At 33.7% G+C, this 18,720-nt stretch overlaps 1 protein-coding gene across 5 annotated transcripts in view; it reads right to left on the bottom strand.

Annotated features, from left to right (window-relative positions):
- IPO11 (importin 11) overlaps nucleotides 1-18,720 on the bottom strand; it is a 115,525-nt gene that overhangs the window by 57,595 nt on the left and 39,210 nt on the right. For 4 of the 5 annotated variants that reach the window (XM_074812516.1, XM_074812518.1, XM_074812519.1 and 1 more), the window contains exons 9-22: nucleotides 18,250-18,308; nucleotides 17,380-17,428; nucleotides 15,584-15,654; nucleotides 14,009-14,201; nucleotides 12,427-12,579; nucleotides 12,121-12,164; nucleotides 11,140-11,230; nucleotides 9,632-9,679; nucleotides 8,889-8,994; nucleotides 5,044-5,170; nucleotides 3,893-3,926; nucleotides 3,670-3,710; nucleotides 2,476-2,592; nucleotides 970-1,083 (exon numbers count right to left, since the gene is read on the bottom strand). In XM_074812516.1, coding sequence (XP_074668617.1) covers nucleotides 970-1,083; nucleotides 2,476-2,592; nucleotides 3,670-3,710; nucleotides 3,893-3,926; nucleotides 5,044-5,170; nucleotides 8,889-8,994; nucleotides 9,632-9,679; nucleotides 11,140-11,230; nucleotides 12,121-12,164; nucleotides 12,427-12,579; nucleotides 14,009-14,201; nucleotides 15,584-15,654; nucleotides 17,380-17,428; nucleotides 18,250-18,308 — 1,247 coding nt within the window. The remainder of the gene's footprint in view (nucleotides 1-969; nucleotides 1,084-2,475; nucleotides 2,593-3,669; nucleotides 3,711-3,892; nucleotides 3,927-5,043; nucleotides 5,171-8,888; nucleotides 8,995-9,631; nucleotides 9,680-11,139; nucleotides 11,231-12,120; nucleotides 12,165-12,426; nucleotides 12,580-14,008; nucleotides 14,202-15,583; nucleotides 15,655-17,379; nucleotides 17,429-18,249; nucleotides 18,309-18,720) is intronic. The other variant, XM_074812517.1, reaches the window with a different exon arrangement.

Raw genomic sequence — 18,720 nt, 5'->3', positions numbered from 1 at the left:
AAAAAAACCAAAGAGATTGAAATACAAGTAACAGGATGTGATACAAATCGATTACATAACAAAGCAGGCAGCTCAGAGCTCCTATTATCTCTGTTTCATATCACATATAAACAAAGCAGAAAAGAACATCAGAAAAGCTAGGAAATTTAAGGGATGAAATGAAGTATTTTTTCCCATATGCTATATAAAAATGTTGCAGAAAGCATTGCCAAAGGACGTAATAGGGATCAGAGGTTATGCAGTAGGAAGGTAATGGTGAAAATGGTAACAATAAAAGGGTTGGAATTCTAAACAAAAAAGATGACCACAATTAGTCAATCCCAACACCACCCCTGAGCAACATTAAACCTAACAGTTATGAATTAAACAAGAAACATTTGACACTAATCTGAATTAAAAGGCAAATTTAAAGAACAGGCAAAGTGAAACTTGTGGTAGCCCATATCTTGGCCTATGATTTAAAAATGTCTCATCTTCACAGAAAATTTGCAACCAAAATAGAAATTCCCCATCCCTAGGAACTGAATGGAAAGCAAGAGGGAAACAGATGTGCCTACACTGCAGAATCAAGTCTGAACCATACACAACAATTCTAAGAGACCAATACTTTTAATGCTGGCTGGGAAATACAGGAAGCCAGAACAAGCTCTTTCCCATAGAGTCACTAAAGGAAGCTCAATTCCAAGATTACAAAACCAAAACCCTCCAGAACACAAGCAAATCTGCCTAAAGAACTGCTTCTACTGAACAAGCCCCCGGCAACATAATAGTTAAATGCTTAACATTAGCCGTGTTTACCTCCACTACCAGAGAACCAACTTTACTGTGAGACTTAAAAGCCATAAAACCAAAATGTACCTTAATTTTACCTACATATATACATATATATACACACACAGAACATGTAGGCATGTCTGAGAAAGAACTGTAGGAGATACTGACAACATTTATGTGATTCTGATCCCCTACCTGGACGAGATGGATTAGGGTGGTTAGAATGGCACATCGTAGCATATTGTGCTCCTCACTCTGTTTCCAAAGGAGTGGTAAATACTGAACCAAACATCCTACATATGGTCGTACCTGAAGTTCAGAATACAAATTTGTTTCTTAATATGTGAAACAAGACCATTAATTTATCCCAGTAAATTCTGAAATATTTAAGAGCTGCTCTAAGAGCTGCTTTGTCATGGTAAAAATACAGTTTGCTTTAATTTAGTCCTCTTTCCTCTTCCTAAAACACAATATTCCATACTCTGTGACTGAAGTAACTTCTGACTGCATAGTGGTTTGAAGAAAACATTACTTACGATAACATTTGTACATGGCAATAAGGCTTAAGCAGTAAATACAACACAAAAAATACTTAATTTGATAACCAGAGATATTTTCATATTGATATATTCTTCATTTAGACAGGATTCCTAAATAACAGAATCCTTTAGGAAGGCCAGACACAGTTCCAGTAAAAAAATACTAAAAAGGTGAATAACCTCTGAAGTTATCCATCTTTTGAGCAGGGGTTGGACTGCATAACTTCTAGAGGTTTGTCCCAACCTAAATTTTTTTCTATTATGCTCTACAATACTAAAAGGTTAATCTATTTGTCTTCTAAAGTACTTAATTAGGAATTAACCTAAACAGACTCAAAGTTTCTTTCTCAATTTGTTTTTTTCTGCTGCTTCTCTAGCTGATCTAAAATGCATGGAAATCTTCTGTCATGTTGATTTTTCCTACAAGGGACAATTAGGAAAGCTTCATTTGGCTCTCAGAGAGGATTAATTGTAGAAAGAGGAGATAAGCTCAAGACCATGCATTATCTCTGTCCTTAATACAGTAATACCACAAAAAAAAACTAAGACAAAAGCAGTCAACAATTCATTTTTTAATTCCGCAAAAATATCTTCAATTTCTTTATGTATAAGCTGAAGAATATACTTTAAAACTACAAGAAAGTACTGAAAATTCATAATGTGAACTTGAAACTTTTCATGCAGTTAAGAGGAGTGCTCTATAGGCAATTGTGATCCTATCAGTGCCAACAAGAGATTACAAATTTAACTGCACAGTCCCTAGCAGTGTGAAGCATTCTGTCCCTCAGATGTCTCTTAATATGTAAGACTTAATAAAATACTAGTCCAGATATAAGACAATTAGAATTAATTACAATTAAAAAAGAAAACTGCAAGAAATGCAATAAGATAAGCAGTGAAAGTCTGTACCCTAAAAGATGAGTCAATGCAAAAAATACATAGTAAATAAAGTAGTAACTGAGCAAGAACATTTTACACAAAAGCTAAATGAGAACTGAAAAGTGAAAAGATAACCACGTGATGCAAAGAATGCAGGCACCTACCATAACAATAACCAGTCTATTAAAAAATTACTTTTTCTTACTATTTTTGTATAAGTTAACAACATCAAGTCCTCCTCTGTGTTCTTAGTACAAAGCTAACACTGAAATCTATAAGATACCTGCATACTGACTCTTTCAATCACACAAGACAGAACGTGAAGAACATGCATTTTGGTGTCACATTGTGTTACTTCCTGAAGTAGTTGAAAGAGCAGTGTAAACATGGATTCCAGATACTAAAAGAAAAATAAACTACAGATTAGACCATCAGAAATACAATTGGTGACATGAACTGGTGATTTTCCTGTATGCTTACAATTCTAAAACATCTATGAACTCTGAAAGACATTTATGGAGTGTGCAAAATGTTACTCTTTCATGTGGAAAAATGCACACTAACCAATCACTAACTACACAGGATTAAAAAAATCAGATATGCTCTTACAAAACAGTTCAACAGTGATTAGTTTGAACATATGTAATTTTCATGTTTTAGCAAGTGTAAATATGTCTTCAGTTCAAATACTATAACGCTGAAGGCCATCTCTCCAGAAAGAGCACTATGTTAGGGTAAAAGCAGAGGTACAGTCTACCAGTTTTTGGTTCAGTAGACAAGACATATATTGAACTGAAAAAGACATATTAAACAATTCCAGTGTTTACAGTATAGATGCACTTTGCATTTGTTTTGTTTGTTTTCAAGAGAGTTGCAGTTAACATGGAAGTCATAATGAAATAAGAGCATCTGCTAAGTTTGAGTTATCAAAATAAACCTTTAGATTTACAGCAACATTTCACTGTTTACTTAATAACAACAGTAATGACCACTGTAAAGGACAAATATAGGAAACCAAGAAGGTCTATGTTTTTAAGGCACTATTTTAGTCATACACTTGTATTTAATATTTGTGTGAAACAGCAGGTTAGAAAGTACTGTGTGAAACAGACGTAAGGGAAAGTCACATTGGTGTGGAGACATTAAAGACAGTATTCATGTTGTCTTAGCATGAAGAAACTTAGCATCTGGTAGCACACAGTATATATAGCACCAAACACAATGCTAGGAAGTTGTAATAGTTAGTTCTAAAACATTTTGAATTGTCTATATATTGCATATTAGCCACCTTAACAGAAGCAGTATAAGTCTTCACAAATTTTGGCCTATGAAGACAAAAAAATACATACACAGAGATTGCTAAATAGTGTGGTTTAAAATGAAATTTGAAATTATTTTTTTCCTGGTTTAAAATTAAATTGGAAAATGTTTTTTCCTGGCTTCCTCTATGGATCTATGCCCATATAAATGCTCTTACCGGTAAGAACTGGTCAGTTCTGAACTCAAAGTCATCTACAGGTAAACAACTATTAAGGAACAACAATACAGATTGCAGATGGATACAAGACTCAAATAAGCAAATATTAAATGGATATACAAAAATTATAATGTGAAGAATTTGGTAATAAGTTTAAAATTGTTTAATTTCCAGTAACTCTGAATTAAGAACTAACCAAACATCTTTGCCAATAAAAGGATATTTAAATTCAGTGTCGTAGCTGTCTCAATACGGACCTTAAAGACAAAAGTCAAGAAGCATCATGCATACATCCATTAAACATTTTGATTATCAACATAATATCTGACAGTATCAAACCAGTTGCTGTTTTGGCAATTGAATCATTCTATGTGTTCTGTCATCCTCTAAGAAATGCAGTTAGTTCAACTCAAACATTTTCATTTGCCTTCATTTTAGTATCCTTTACATTTTCTTTGCCATCACTAAAGTGGTACCACCTGGAGAAACCACTCTGGCAAAACCTTCATGAAGGTCAAGAAGGAATTAAACAAGAAGATATCTAGCCTGTGATAAAAACTCTTGCAATAGAGAAGCAGTTTACTTGGGATTATCTCACAACTTGCTGTCACCCAAAAAGCACAGAATCAAATAAACTCAACAAGTCAGCATGTTCTTCACTGTTAGACATTCAGATGTTCAGAAAGCTTTAAGTGAAAACAGTCATAACATCAACATAGAAGCACATTCCTGTCTGGAATCACAGAAATAACTGTTATGACTGCCAATATTTAACTAACAGTCTAGCTAGGCTTATTTGTTATATTTGTTGCCTGCTAGGTCTGTTTAAAAATAAAAAAAGAAAATCACAAAACCAGCTTCTCAATTCAACTTCACCTGCTAAACCAAAATTGTAGCAGAAAACCACAGACTGGTACTCAACCATCTTAGCAACCGATGCTATTTATCATTTTGTTAACAGATAACTATGTTGATGCTTAAATAATGCTATATAGTGCAGGGACTAGTCACAGAATAACCCTGTTTTATCTACACAAAGTGTTCATTTCTTTATAAATTATTTATCTCAAGACACTTCACAACTTTCTTCGTAGAAAAAAACCAGACTGATGCTATTGCCATTCATTTTCCCACCAAAGTCATCACCTAGTGAAATCTTAAAAGCTCATTTCATGTCTGACCTTATTGTTCAACATCTCCACAATTAAACACCCCCACAACTTCTCAGCAGATTATCTTTTGCAAGGCACAACAGACTTTACGGTGTGACGTTATGAAATTTTTCAATCAAGTTTACACAAGGTATGGTATTTATGTTTCACCTGTGTTTACAGAACAAATGTATAATTCAAAACATTACTTATTTTTACTTACCACTAAGTCCTGATCTTGAAGCAAGTTACGAATCGCCTCATATAACACTGGTCTCAAGTCTGATTTGAATTTTACAGAAATCCACTGTCCAATCAACCAAATTACTCGTCGGCGTATTGGTTTGTATCTTTAAAAGTAGAGGGAAAAAAAAAAATTGTACTCATGAACTCATCATACTTGCTATTCTAGAATTCTCTGATGAAAAAGAAATCTAAGAATCACTAGGAAAACATTATTCCCCATTAGTTTTTTCAAGACCAACTTTAGAACTTTAGTGCAGAATTCTTTCATCAAAACTCTTCACTAGAAGTCTCAGGAAACACCAACTTAGTCTGAAAAATATACCTTTCATCCTAAATGACTGGATCTTGAAGGTCTCACTAGAGATACAGTTTATTCTGCGCATAGCACACCAATAAAAGAAACTAAAAATATATCTTATATTTATTACTGACATCATGGTATCTACTGCTTTTCACCTTTTATGCTCAAACATTTAGGTTTAAAAATTTAAAAATGCAAGCTTAAGTACTGCATTACAAATGCCAGAGTATTTCATGTCATCAGTCTAAAACTGTTCTCAGAAAGAACTGAGAATACCTAATCTTGCACCATTGCTGCAACAGGAGGGCAAATCAAACAGCATAGAGTCAATGGAAAGAAGAACCAGAACAATGAGCTGAACTGTCTAACATAATGATTTGGAAAAGCTTTCCATAGAGGTGCTATTTTTCTCCACTGATTATAAAGGCTGATCGCGAAGAGTAGCTCAGATTTAAGTGTTTAATTTGCAGACATGCAAAGATGAACCCTACTCACAGAATTTTAACTAATAAATTATTTTACCATGTTACCCTAAATGTATTTTTCATTTGATGAACTTCTGCCTTGTAAGCAATCAAGACAGCAATTTAAACTGAAATTATCGAGGCTTCTTTACATTTAATAAATGTGATTTACTAAACTTTCCCATAACCATGAGAGTTAACGAAGCACATCTTCAGAAAAAATTAAAGTTGTGGAAGTAGCATGTATACAGCAGTTCACTAGACTGGAACACAAATCTAATGAGGAATAACGTTCCAGTGTTGCTTGAGATTAAGTGTCAGTGAAGCATGAACAACCCATGCTGAAGCATGACTTAAGATACTGCCTTACTAACTTGTCCTTCTATTTGTTAGAGAAGCTGTGATGATACAACCTTTTCTATTCTTAGAATACTCGTGCCCAATATAACCTTGTAAAAATCACAACATTAAAAATCAAGAGATTTTTCTTGAGATTGTCATTGGGTAGTTTTCAAACCACTATCACATAGAATAGTTTTAAATGACACAACATAAGTACCTATGTTAAAAAATATAAATTTTTTAAATGACTGAAGTTCCTAGAAATTCTTCTGCTCATAGGTGCTCATTTCTGAGGTCCTACCTTTTCTACATTCAGTACTTCTGGAAAAAGCTCACCTCTTAGAACATCACTAGAGCACACACTAAGTATAACGAGATCGAGCCTGCTGGACCTAAAGCTCACATGGGAAAAGTGACCATATTCCAAAATAAGACAGCTTCTGTTGCAATAGTCATAGGAGAGTAACTTTAAGCGGTCTGGACAGCATTCAGACATTCAAGTCAAAGGTATGTTACTTAATACCAAAGTAGGTCACATCAATACTTTCAGCAGAAAAAGTTGTCTTAAGATTGAGTTATTGCAAAAAACTGTATTCAGTAAACTATTTTCATACTACAGAAAAATTTCTCCTTAATCAGTACAAAACTAAATATTATGGTAAGTGATAAATTTGGCAACAAAATGTTTCTAAAAATCTTTGAGAATATTTTTTCATTAATCCCATATTTCTCCTACTGCTATGGCTATGGTTGACAGACTCACTATCAACAGACAATGAAACTTTCAAAGAAAACAAAGCACAGCAAAGTACAGTCACTGCTGACAATACATAGGTTTATGTTCCCAAACATAAACCAGTTTGTGAATAAGCATGCTAATCATCATGGGACATTTTGTGGGACAGCAGATCATACCCTCCAATATGCTTTATCTGAACTCCACATGTATTCCTGAAGCTGTTGTTAAAGCAGCACTTCATTCAAACTACTAATACCATCTCCCTTATCGCCATGGTGGTCTCCAGTGATGCTGGCAGTAGAAGCAGTCCAAGCAAACAAGGCTTCAAACTTCTGGATTACTTGTACTGCAAGCTTCTGTCCCCACATGAATTTCATCCTGGGATATCACAAATACCAACTAAATGATTAGATCAGGTGTCTTCCCAACTGTAAATTCAACTATATCAGCCGTAGAAGACTGCTGTCAGTTTTACTTATGCCACATGTGTGCATAACATAAAAATGGCAAAGCCAGCATGTGCTACAAATACCACGGCAATTTTATTCAGAGATCTGTGCTGGTGTTGCACAACAAAAAAGGATCATATATACAAGATCTCCCATGCTTTCCTGCTCTTCTGACATTTAGCCTAACTATTAGAGTATTTGGCCACTAGCAGATAGCAAGGTGAAGTTGAGACCATATAAAAAAAGACTAATAAGAATAAAAACATTAGGAGACATCAGGTAAACAACTGTGGCAATTATTCTGTGACTCTTAAATAAGGTTATATATCTAAAACTAAATAATTCATTTTTTAAAAGGTATACTTTAATGAAAAGAAGCATTTTAATATTTGTAAGTTTAGCAGGTTCTTCCATTCTACATGCAATTGAACTGTATTTGTAAAGAAAATGTTTATAACCAGCATTTGAAAACAAAAAAAGCTGGCTAGCAACTCATTATCAAAAATCATTTAAAATTTATAGTAGTTCCTAAAGGTATTAGCAAACAAATTAGTTTCTATTTCAGATAACAATTATGGCTGGTAAAATGAACTGCAAACGTAGAAGGAAAAATTTGTAAAATTCTTCAAAGGACATTAGGGTCACTGATAATGACTGATGAGAAAAATAGGACATACTTATTCAGAGTCAAAGGGTGATTCAGAACTCATCTGATGAGGATTAGCACATACAATAGCAGTCACTGTCCTTCCCCTGAGAGAAGAGTGACAGTTTGAGGAATAGGGAAGAACACTGTCTTCTCTGTCAGTTGTGGAGATGGACAGTTCCATCTGTACTGAGATGCCAAAAACGATCTTTCAAAACACCCTATGACATCTGCTAAACAAAAAAGGTACTAATAGGAAGGCCATCCAAGTGAAGGGGACCTTGGTGAGAAAGAAAAACCACAGCAGATGGGCTAAATAATACTCTTTACATAAAACCAGACTGTAATTATTCACACTTTACAACACAACCCAAATCCTTACTTCCCCACTTTATTACTGGTAAAATTAACCGAAGACTGTTACAGAAGGTTTGTATTTGAACTAGTAGAGAAGAACAAATCACTATTTTGGCTAAGCTACAGTTTTACAGAGACTGTTTCCACAGATTTCACTGGACTTTGCTGCCTAAAGGGTTCTTGGGCTCTCAGGAGGCCTAAATATCTTTCTTGAAATGAGCAAAAGTAGTTGTCCTGCAAGAGTTTAGTCAACTCAAATATATGCAAGAGGACAGACTTACAATATTTTTACAGAACCCTGGAAGTATCCACCACAGTAATTTAAACAAACAGAAGCTGTCAGGAACACTGCCACTTCTGTGACACTATCAGTTATCTATATGTATTTCATACCTCTGCTCATTTAGTGGATACATTTAAACATTTATTTTTCAAGTTCACAGTTATTAGACATTATATCTTACCAGATTCATATCAACAGTTCATATTTAAATGATGAAGGCATAACAAACCAAGGTGTTTACCTGTTATGAGAAACCTGTAGTTCTGCTAATAGTTGATTTTTAAACCACTGATCAAAATCCACACTATCGAATAGTTCATAAGCAGCCAGTCCAACCGCATTATACACTGGGGAAAAACAATAGTTATGCTTATTGTTTGCTTAAATGTTTAATTTTTGATACTATATAATCAGACTAATTTAAGTTTCAAAAAACATTTTTTATAACCTGAACATAACAAAGAAAACAAAGCTAAAGCATATCTTTCTGAAGGAGACATTAGCAGACCATGAAGGGAACTGTGGAGGAAATTTTAGTAAAAGAAAGGTTATTACAGAAGAAAATTCAGACTCTTGAAAATAGTTAAAAACCATAAGAACAATGAAGGTCTTATTCTAACATCAAGAATGGTGTCATCAGAGGTCTCAGGCAATTTTTCTGTTTTGCCATAAAATCTCCTTACTTGTAAAACGGACAGAGTATCTCCATGGAAGCACTGTAGCTCATTTATTTGCAGAGAGGAAAGGACAGTAAGGGAGATTGTCTAACAGTTTGTTTCACAAAAGAGCTAAAAAAACCACCATATTTTTTACATAAGCATTTTGAAAAGTGCAGACTGACATCAAGTGAAAGTAGAAAGAGGATTGAGGTCTTACTTTCCAAAAGTCTTAAAAGATAATATGAAGAATTTGCAAGTTTAAGAAGTCAAGCACATACACAAAGGCAGCTCTGTAACTTCAAAGGTAAAGTAAAATTTAATTTACCAGCATCTTTAATCAGTATAGCACTGGTATCTTCCATGTTGGTAGATGCTACAAGACAAAGATGAAATAAAGAAAAAAGCATAACTAAAACAAAGAATGCAAACAACTTTGCACATAACACACTTTAAATAAGTATGCTGTGAATTAAGACTGCTTCACTATTTTTGTTTAATTCACAAGTTCAATTATTTCCGTTTTGATACTTTCTTCAGTGAATACATCAAAATCAAATCTCAGCTTTCATACCCCATTTTTGACTGACTTCTTCGGAGTTGAAAATTTATTTTTAACAGCAACATGCAAGAACAGACTCAAAACCTGCAAATGGCTTAAGACTGTCGACCACATGATACTATTTCCAGCAGAGTCCTAGACCTAGTTTCTATATACTTTATATATGTGTGCATGTGTACTTACAATGTATAAGTAAAGATTTTCCAAAATCTTAAGAATTAATGAATTCTTAATATCATCTAGTACTTCAGCAGTAACTCTCAAGTTGAAAACATCCAGAAATGACTAATAGGGGCTTCAGGAGCAAAAAAAAAAGTGTATGTATACCTTTTAGCATGAAAGTATTAACTTCCATAATTCTTGGAAAACAAAATAAAACCCTGTCATAAGGAACCTTTTACCATTCCCAGTATCACAGCAAGCCATCCTGAAACTTATGTACACAAAGTATTTAATGAAGAGATTCTGTGAAGTCAGAAACCACCCTCAGAAAGTGAGCATTTATTTCTATTTCATAGAAAGTACTGATCCATTCTGATAAGTTCAACTATAAAAATATTTTAAGTCAGGTAAGATACAACCTGGGGAAACAACCTAAGCTGAAATGACAAGGAAAACAAGGCAGCAGCTACCATGTGTTATCTTTCATAGCCACTATAAAATATAGTTTGGGTGCAAAGAATCATAGAAAAGAAAGAAAAAGTTGAAGCATTCCTCAGTCCATGAAGACTTCCATCTTCATACAGAAAACCACTAAATTTTTAAAGCAGATTCTTCAGAAAAGTCCTCTAGACTCTCCATTTCTGCATAAAAGTCCTCTAGACTCTCCAAAATGAGAGCACAACTTCAATTTTTTCTTTTAAAGGTTTTTTCCCCAGGATTTTTGCAGACATATCAGAATTACCATAAACTGCCTTGCAACATTTGAACAGGAAGTTCCCAGTAAGCTACAGAATTTATTAAGCTTTTTGACCATTTTCAAGAAAATGTGAGACCTCATGAAAGTAGAAATGCCCCAATCTTTATCAGTCATCTAAAATAGTTATGATGAAAAGTAAAGAATCCTCAGGATTTCCTCTTCCTAGATACATAATGCATTTTCCTTATGGTAGGTTTAGAAATAATTCTAAATTATTAACATGCCTTTTCAAAAATACAGAGTGAATGAACTATATAAAATTAGATATCACAAAGGTAAAATTGTTTAACAGTTGACAAAAGTGAATGTAAACAATTCTACATTTTACAGTTCCTTTATTTTTTAAAGAACTTACCTTGCAGACTGTGAACCATTTCTAAAAGCACAGGGGTAAGAGTCTGATTATATTCATGGAAAATATCAATAAAAAGAACTTCTGTGCATGGCTGAAAAATTAAAAGATCTGTTTTAGAATCTACCAAAATAAAGGGAATTAAAATACATTTTATGCTGAATAGCTCACATCAAAGGTCGTAATTTAAAATGAAATACACTGCAGCAAAATTAGTATTATATGAAATACCACTCTTCCTACTATGGAGTATGTTTAACTCTAACAAGAGTTTGATGATTGTATCTATATTGGCCAGTTCTGCAGTAGAACAACAACGGAGCTGTCGAGTGAAATAGCTGGTGTAGAGGAGCCAGTGACCACTGTAGGTATGTCACAGTTTCTTTTTTCAATTAGCTCTGAGTCATCTGGACTGAATACCCATTTGCACTTGAAACACACTAGATGCACAGGGTTCGTTTTTTTAGTTTTAAAATTAATATAACATAGCAAATAAACTTTGAGATGTCTCTGCAGAGGAAGACACAGCAGTGATAATTGGGAGATTTACTACAACAGCATACTTCTGGATTTGAACAAAAATGCTAATATAGATGCATTTGAAACTTTCTTCATTCATCATGTCTACTAACAGTTATAATTGATATCATCAATTACCAGTTTAAAGTAGAGACAACTTCTACTGGGTTTAATCACCACCAGATACTACACAATACAAATGCTGAAGCAAACTCCTTTTCCCTCCCTCCTAAAATATGAAGTGCATAGTTTCCAGTGTATTTCAGCACATTTGAACATTGATAAAGGAACAAAGTTAATTTATACAATGGAACAAGGTTAATTTATATATTCTAATGAAATTTAACTAAATTTTTTTTGAAAAGCACAAGCTTATCTTTCTGCCAAATATCATCTCTCTATCAAGACTATCAAGAAAAGTATCCAGAAATGTTGAATGGTTTTATTTCAAATTTAAATACTTACTCTGAGACTGTACTTCCAAGAATCTCCTCCTGTCTCTTCTACAGCTGTTATTTCACGAACAAAATGAAAAAATATTATTTCAACTACGGTTCAAATAGTTTAGTATTTAGATATGTGGGTATCAGACTACTGAGAAACCTCTTGGTACGGAAACTATCTCTATAGGGAATATCTGTCCATGTGACAAGACTGTAGAAAATAAACCAGCCAATATTGCAGTAAGAAATTTCTAGAGGCCATGCAGATATGAAACTCTTACACCAATATCTAAATAAACTGCAACCAACTACACAGCATATTTCTTACTGAAGCCTTCCGGGTCCTCTTCCCACATGGCTAATTCCTCCTTTGTCAGCAGGAAATAGTGAGTGACTAATCTCCTACATATTTCCATTAGTGTTGGATATGTGAAAAACTCTGTCTTTATCTTATGTGCTTCAAGAGTTTCAGGACTGCTATCTGAAAGAAAACATAGAAAATTCCAAATTACAATTAAGCGGCTTAATGATCAAACAATAGTCTAGTAAAATTAGAAAGAAATCCTTATCCTCTGAGGAAAAAAAAAAAGGAAAATACATTTTCATGGCAGACTTTCATAACAGACTTTCAGGTGGACCTTTTTTTAAGTTAAACTCCCAAATTCCTTTACTTTTAAGCAAGTTCTCTAACAGCACAATTAGACTAAAGGGTTGTTAGGGCTTCACAGACTATTTATAATGCTTTTCAGCTACTACAGAGATGAAAAGAAAAACTGTTTACCTGATGGTTTTGGGTTTTTTTATTTAGCATTACTGAATTTAAAAACACACAGAACTCAAAGAAAGTTTCACATATACCCATTCAAAAAGTTTATCCAAATCGCCTTAAAAATAACTTCAGGTTTTTAGGAGTTAATATTGCTTAAAGAAAGCAGCAATAAAACCAAATACTGTATGCTATACAACCAAGACATACACTACATGTCAGTCAGAAATTAAGAAAAATAAATTTTCTATTTTAATTTTTTTCTTAATCACCCACTTCTCAAAAAGTCAAGTGCTATAGCTTTTATCAGAATGTGCTATATTCTTCTTGTCTCAAGTGACCACTTTTCTATTTCAAGAACTCAAACACAACTATGAAGTTTTGCAAGCAGAAATTTCTGTTAATAGTGGATTTATGACATTCTAACATATTATAAAAATACGGAATAACACTGAAATACATAAATATTTTGAAGAATTTTAAATGCTGGGTTTGTGTAATCTTTCTGACACATACCAGTATGCTCATGAAACTTTCTTCAGATTTAGAAAGAGAATGCTAATTGTTATATAGTCATTGATAAATGTCAAACCAAATGTGGAAGGTTTTTTTTTAATATAGTTCAATTCTATTTTTCATTATCCATACATACAGCTGTGTATGAAGATTCTGAATGAAACACAGTCCAACAAAGCAGAACACATAAACTGCTTTATATTCAACTGCATGTCAAATTCACTGTGTCTCTGTATTTCAGAGTACCAGTATTAGTGTGTTACAGCAAATACCCCATTTTATCAAATGTTTCTCAAGGGAAAGATGCATCAAACCATTTGATGAAAATAAACCAAATTCCACACCTCAATACTTTCTAAAATTAGTTCAATGAAAAGTAAAACAATCAATAATGAAAAGATATTCACACCCCTTGTGTATTTAAAATTACTTTAGCAAGCCAATGTCTAGGTATATTAATACTTTAACCATCAAAATAAGAATTATCAATATAGAGACAGAAGTATACATTTCTAACTGTTAAATCATTAAGGGCTTCAGAAGAATGTCTCAAAGGAGTTTTACTGTTGGGAACAACTAGTAAAATGTTTCTAAAGATATAAAAAATGTTTTTAGCAAATAACAGTACCTTCAATATTTTTTGATGGCTTGTATGCATAATTTTTTACAATCATCTTAATGAGATTCATGCACTGTACAATAAACCGCTCAAATACAATTCCTTCACCAGCCTCTGTGAAAACGTAGCTTACAGCAAATTCCAATGACCTCTGAATCAAAGGGGTGAATGAAAATGGATGTTGATCCAGGAAGTCCAAAAGCTAAAAGTTAGGGAAGTAGAAGAGCAAGAAAGAGAAGTCTAAACACTTTTTGTCCAAGTCTTATTAAATGTTTTCATAAACTAGTTACCAAAACCAAGTGCCAATTTATAGGAAATTCTAGAAGAGAAAACTGAACACAGATGGGAAATTAGGAAGAAATCAGTATCAATGGTTAATAAGGCATTATTTTGCCCTGAAATTCGTGATTCATTTTCAAAATTACCTTTTTTTTAAGCTTAAAAAACAATACCCATTTTCAGCTAGACCAGCTTGCTAGCAACACAGTATATAAAACACAGCGACACTTAAAACCCTGAACATTTTATCAGATAGAATAATTCCAATAGGGATGAATTAAGTAAAACAAGCATGAGAGAAATAATATTTTATTATTTTTTCTCCTCTTCCACTGCAGTACAAGCACTTGCATCTTCAGCTTAGCTTTTACAACTAGTGGTCTAGAATGCACTGGTCAATTCCTTTGATCTCCTTTTACTACTACAAAAATGCCTAAGCCTAAATGTTTGCACCTGAATTTCTACAGGTGGTAGATTATCTATTAAGAGTGTATTTTCTCTTCAGGTCTAAGTAAAAAGATGCATATGCCTCACGTACTTTGCTTGTTAGTTCAAAGTAAGAAGTACTATGACAAAGACTAAAAATGTTGGGTCAGAGCACCTTCAGTTCAATTTTGGTGAAGCTGACAGGTGCCTCCCACTTCTGCTAATTAGGCTGAATATTTAAATAAGATCCATGGCCCCAAAATAGAATCTGAAAACAATGGGAATTCTGTAGGTTTTATATCTTTTAAAAACAGAGCAAGTGACAATGCTAAAAATACCTTCCGATAATATATGCAATTAATGGTTTCCCAGAATTAGCTGACAACTCCAAATGTGTTATCTAATACAAAATTCACAGAGGGTAAGAGAGTTGCTAATTTTCTCTCAATAAACTAAAAGTGGCTAGTTATTCAATAGAACTAACAGGGCCTTAGAAATACCAATCTAACAACTTATAAAAGATAGGATGAAAAGTTTATCTCTTCTTTATTCATCAGTGCTGATACCAATGTTTTCACAAAGCTTCCAGAATTTTTTGAGCAAATCCTAGCTAAGTAATTTACTTAAGGAATGCATTTAATTTTGTTTGAGCTACGGAAATGTATTCTTCACTCCTGCAACTTATGTCAGCATGAGTAAACAGATACCTTTTCCTTCAAAAAAATTTAAAAATATATCTCATAACAAAGAAGTTTTAAGTTGCAGTACCTTCCATTTCTTTAAAAGATCTGAAACAGCTTTAACACACATACATACCTGAAGGGGGACTGATCCTCCAGAACAGTAAACTATCAGTAACTGAATGGAGAATTTACTTACCACTTTAGTGAACAGAATTATAGTCTTTTCTAGACGATCTCTGCATACATTTTCTGCTCTTATACTTCTACCTGGTAAATCAGATATTTAACAACTATGATTTTTTCAGACTTTCCTTTTCTTTATGGATAGCTAAGCTTTAAAAGATTAAATTGGAGAACAACTTGTTTTATCTGGAGTTCAACAGTTACAGCAGCCAGCAAACAGTTCTATGGCAGAATAAACTCAAAGTCAAATTCAAGGTAACAAGTACCGGAAAAAAAAAATTCTTTAACCGTTTCTCTCAGCCGCAGTAAAATTCACTGTAACCAGTCAAATAAAACAATCGGGACATCATTAGAGACAGTGCGGTGGCAAAAGATAGTTAAAATAATACAAGCAAATGCTAACACAGACAAGTAAAAAAGCATTGAAAAAGATGAAAATGCCCTTTTATTAAAACTACGGCACATCATTACTACATAATACTACGTGCTTTTCTAGAAACTTAAAACTAATTCATTAAAATTTTTTTTAATTAATCAAAAATAATTCATTATGGACACTGGAAAACATTCTGAATTTACAAAAAACAGATAAAGCTTTTTCATAAAAAAGAGAAAAACAAAAAGAGACATAATGAAGACATACAGGCAAAAAACATGATATAATAAATGTAAACACTAATCTTGTAAGGTAATCATGCCTGATTTTGCAAAACAACTTATTGATTAGAAAAGTGGAAATGTGAAGGTGCAGCTCAGTTCATATCTTTGGACATTCAAACCACACAGTCTTCATGTTCTAGGGAATACAATAACCACTAAGCTTTAGGATGGGATGGCCTTCAATTTAGTCTATTAAAGCTAGGCAACTATCTTGCCAAAAATGAAAGTCAGAAAAAGCATGACTATAGTATAGTAGAAGGACCAAACAGTTGCATGCAAAGAAGCCTGCATTTTAGAAGAGCAAAAAAATGTACTTTATTCTGGCATTGAACACAGTGGCAGTTTCCATCTCTTCTAGAAACAAGGCTCAGAGCCCAGATCAGCCTGTCTCACCTAAGGACAGGTTCCTGAGCCAAGTATCTTCATCTAAATCAGACTTATTTCTACTCAGTTTAGTTATCTATTCTTAGGAAAAAGTGTTGAATCCTGAAAGAACGACCTAATAGGCTTCAAATGAATGAATGGCTTGCACCGGGTCTACTACAAGTGTACAAACAAGAAAAAAAAAGGAGTGAGTTCACATGCAATACTGCCTAACATCTCCTTTTTGCTTGCTTCAGGTAACTTCCCTGCAAAAGCACTAACACCTCCCAATTATGCTTATATTTCTGTTGACTGTGTTAACCTGTGGTTGCCTGTCTCAGACTACTACTCTTCCACGCAGCTGACAAAGTACATGCAGCTGAATGTGGTCTTTATTTCCCATTTGACACATACCAAAATATATGACAAACTCCAGGGAAAAGAATAAACCTAAAACTCTCTCAATGAAGAAAACTCAAAATGATCTGGGATTTAGTAGCATCTATATACTTTAATATGAATACTTTCTCAATCCATGGTTTAAGATTTAATTTTCATTGGCATTATAATGCCAAGTATAATTTTGGTGAGATTTTAGTCTGTTGCTATAAAAGGACATTTTTACTGAAGCCTTTTGTGACAGTTTCAGCAGCATTTAAAGTAATAGCTTTGCACTCATAAAAATACCTTGCACCTAAATGATTACTGATGATGCACTAAACCATAATATGTTCTCATCCAGCTTCTAATATTTAACAACCAAGGAAAAAATATTCAGATACTTACTACACTCCAGAAACTGTTTTAGCCGTTCAAACACTGCATGTAGAAAACCCTGAAAAATATAAAGGTACGTGTCTTTCAAAGATGAAGCTTATTTTGCACTGTATTATGAGAAGAAAGTTGAGTCAAACTGAAGGCAGTTCAGACATCATCTTATCTCTTAACTGAACTAATTGATTATCTTGGACAATTTCCTCACAAAACAAATAATTAGCTAGCTAGCAGACTGCATAGATGATCCAAGCTGACCTTATTAGTACCACACAAACAGTACAGCATCTCTAAGAGAAGAGGTATAGGTAAATATAGACATATGCTTTATAATCTGCTTATCCAGTTCTTTCCTGTTCTCAACTTCCTAGTTTAGGAAGGTCATAGGTATCCCCCATTCCTTCAGCGAAGCAGGCAGTGTTTGGGATTAAGGGAGATACTTGGGTTTGGGTTTTTTTCTTCCCCTAGATGGGCTGCATATAACAAGCTTTCATCTCAGACAAATTCTATTAATAGAATTTGATAGGACAAGTATGACATTACATTCATCATTAAATGAAAACATCATCTTCAAATTATGGGGGACAGTACACATAGGATATCTTTCAGTAGGCAACAGGGTGTCACTATCCTGTGACACAAATTGGAAGGGGTACCTTTTATTTTAAACATCATGCCATTAGTGCCACAGTGTTTAAGATTTAGCTAGGATCTGATGGTTCTTAAATGATGTGAGGACACTTTGAGAATGTGTTACTTGACCTTTCTTTACATAACACAAATGCATGCCTTTCAACGTTTTCTAAACATAGCTCTAACAACACATGAAATCATCACAAAAGATTTCTAATCTAGAACTAGAAACAGATATATGTCACTTACCATCACCTCTACACTCCAATGAGGTTCTACAAACCCATGGACTGTCAGTTTACGAAGCACTAGGGAAAAAATGTGTTATTTGTGTAGATATTTTTCAGCCCTTGTCCCAACAGATTTCAGAACATGGTTACAATTACAGTTACTTTGCCTGTCTTCCAATTCTCTGTATTAAAAAAATAAATTTAATTTCAGGCCTTTGGATGCCTCAACCATACCTAACATGAAACTAATCTTGTTGAAATTACTTTAAAATTCAGTACATTACATGTAAAATAATGAAGAGAACTACAAAAATTACTAAATCAAGAATAATTCTGCAAAAGCTGTAAGTTTTCAACCTGAGAGGTTCTGCAGCACGAAAAGGGCCAAGTACAGTCAAATAAGGCCCATAAGCCATCTTATGAATTCTCAGGTTTATCACTGCCAATAACCCAGAGAAGCCGCATGCTGCACCTTCTGAAACAATTAAAG

The sequence above is a fragment of the Strix aluco genome, chromosome Z, assembly GCF_031877795.1.
Source record: "Strix aluco isolate bStrAlu1 chromosome Z, bStrAlu1.hap1, whole genome shotgun sequence".
Classification (NCBI taxonomy): domain Eukaryota; kingdom Metazoa; phylum Chordata; class Aves; order Strigiformes; family Strigidae; genus Strix; species Strix aluco.
The sequence above is the reverse complement of the archived record's forward strand: the minus strand, read 5'-3'. Positions and strand labels throughout refer to the sequence as shown.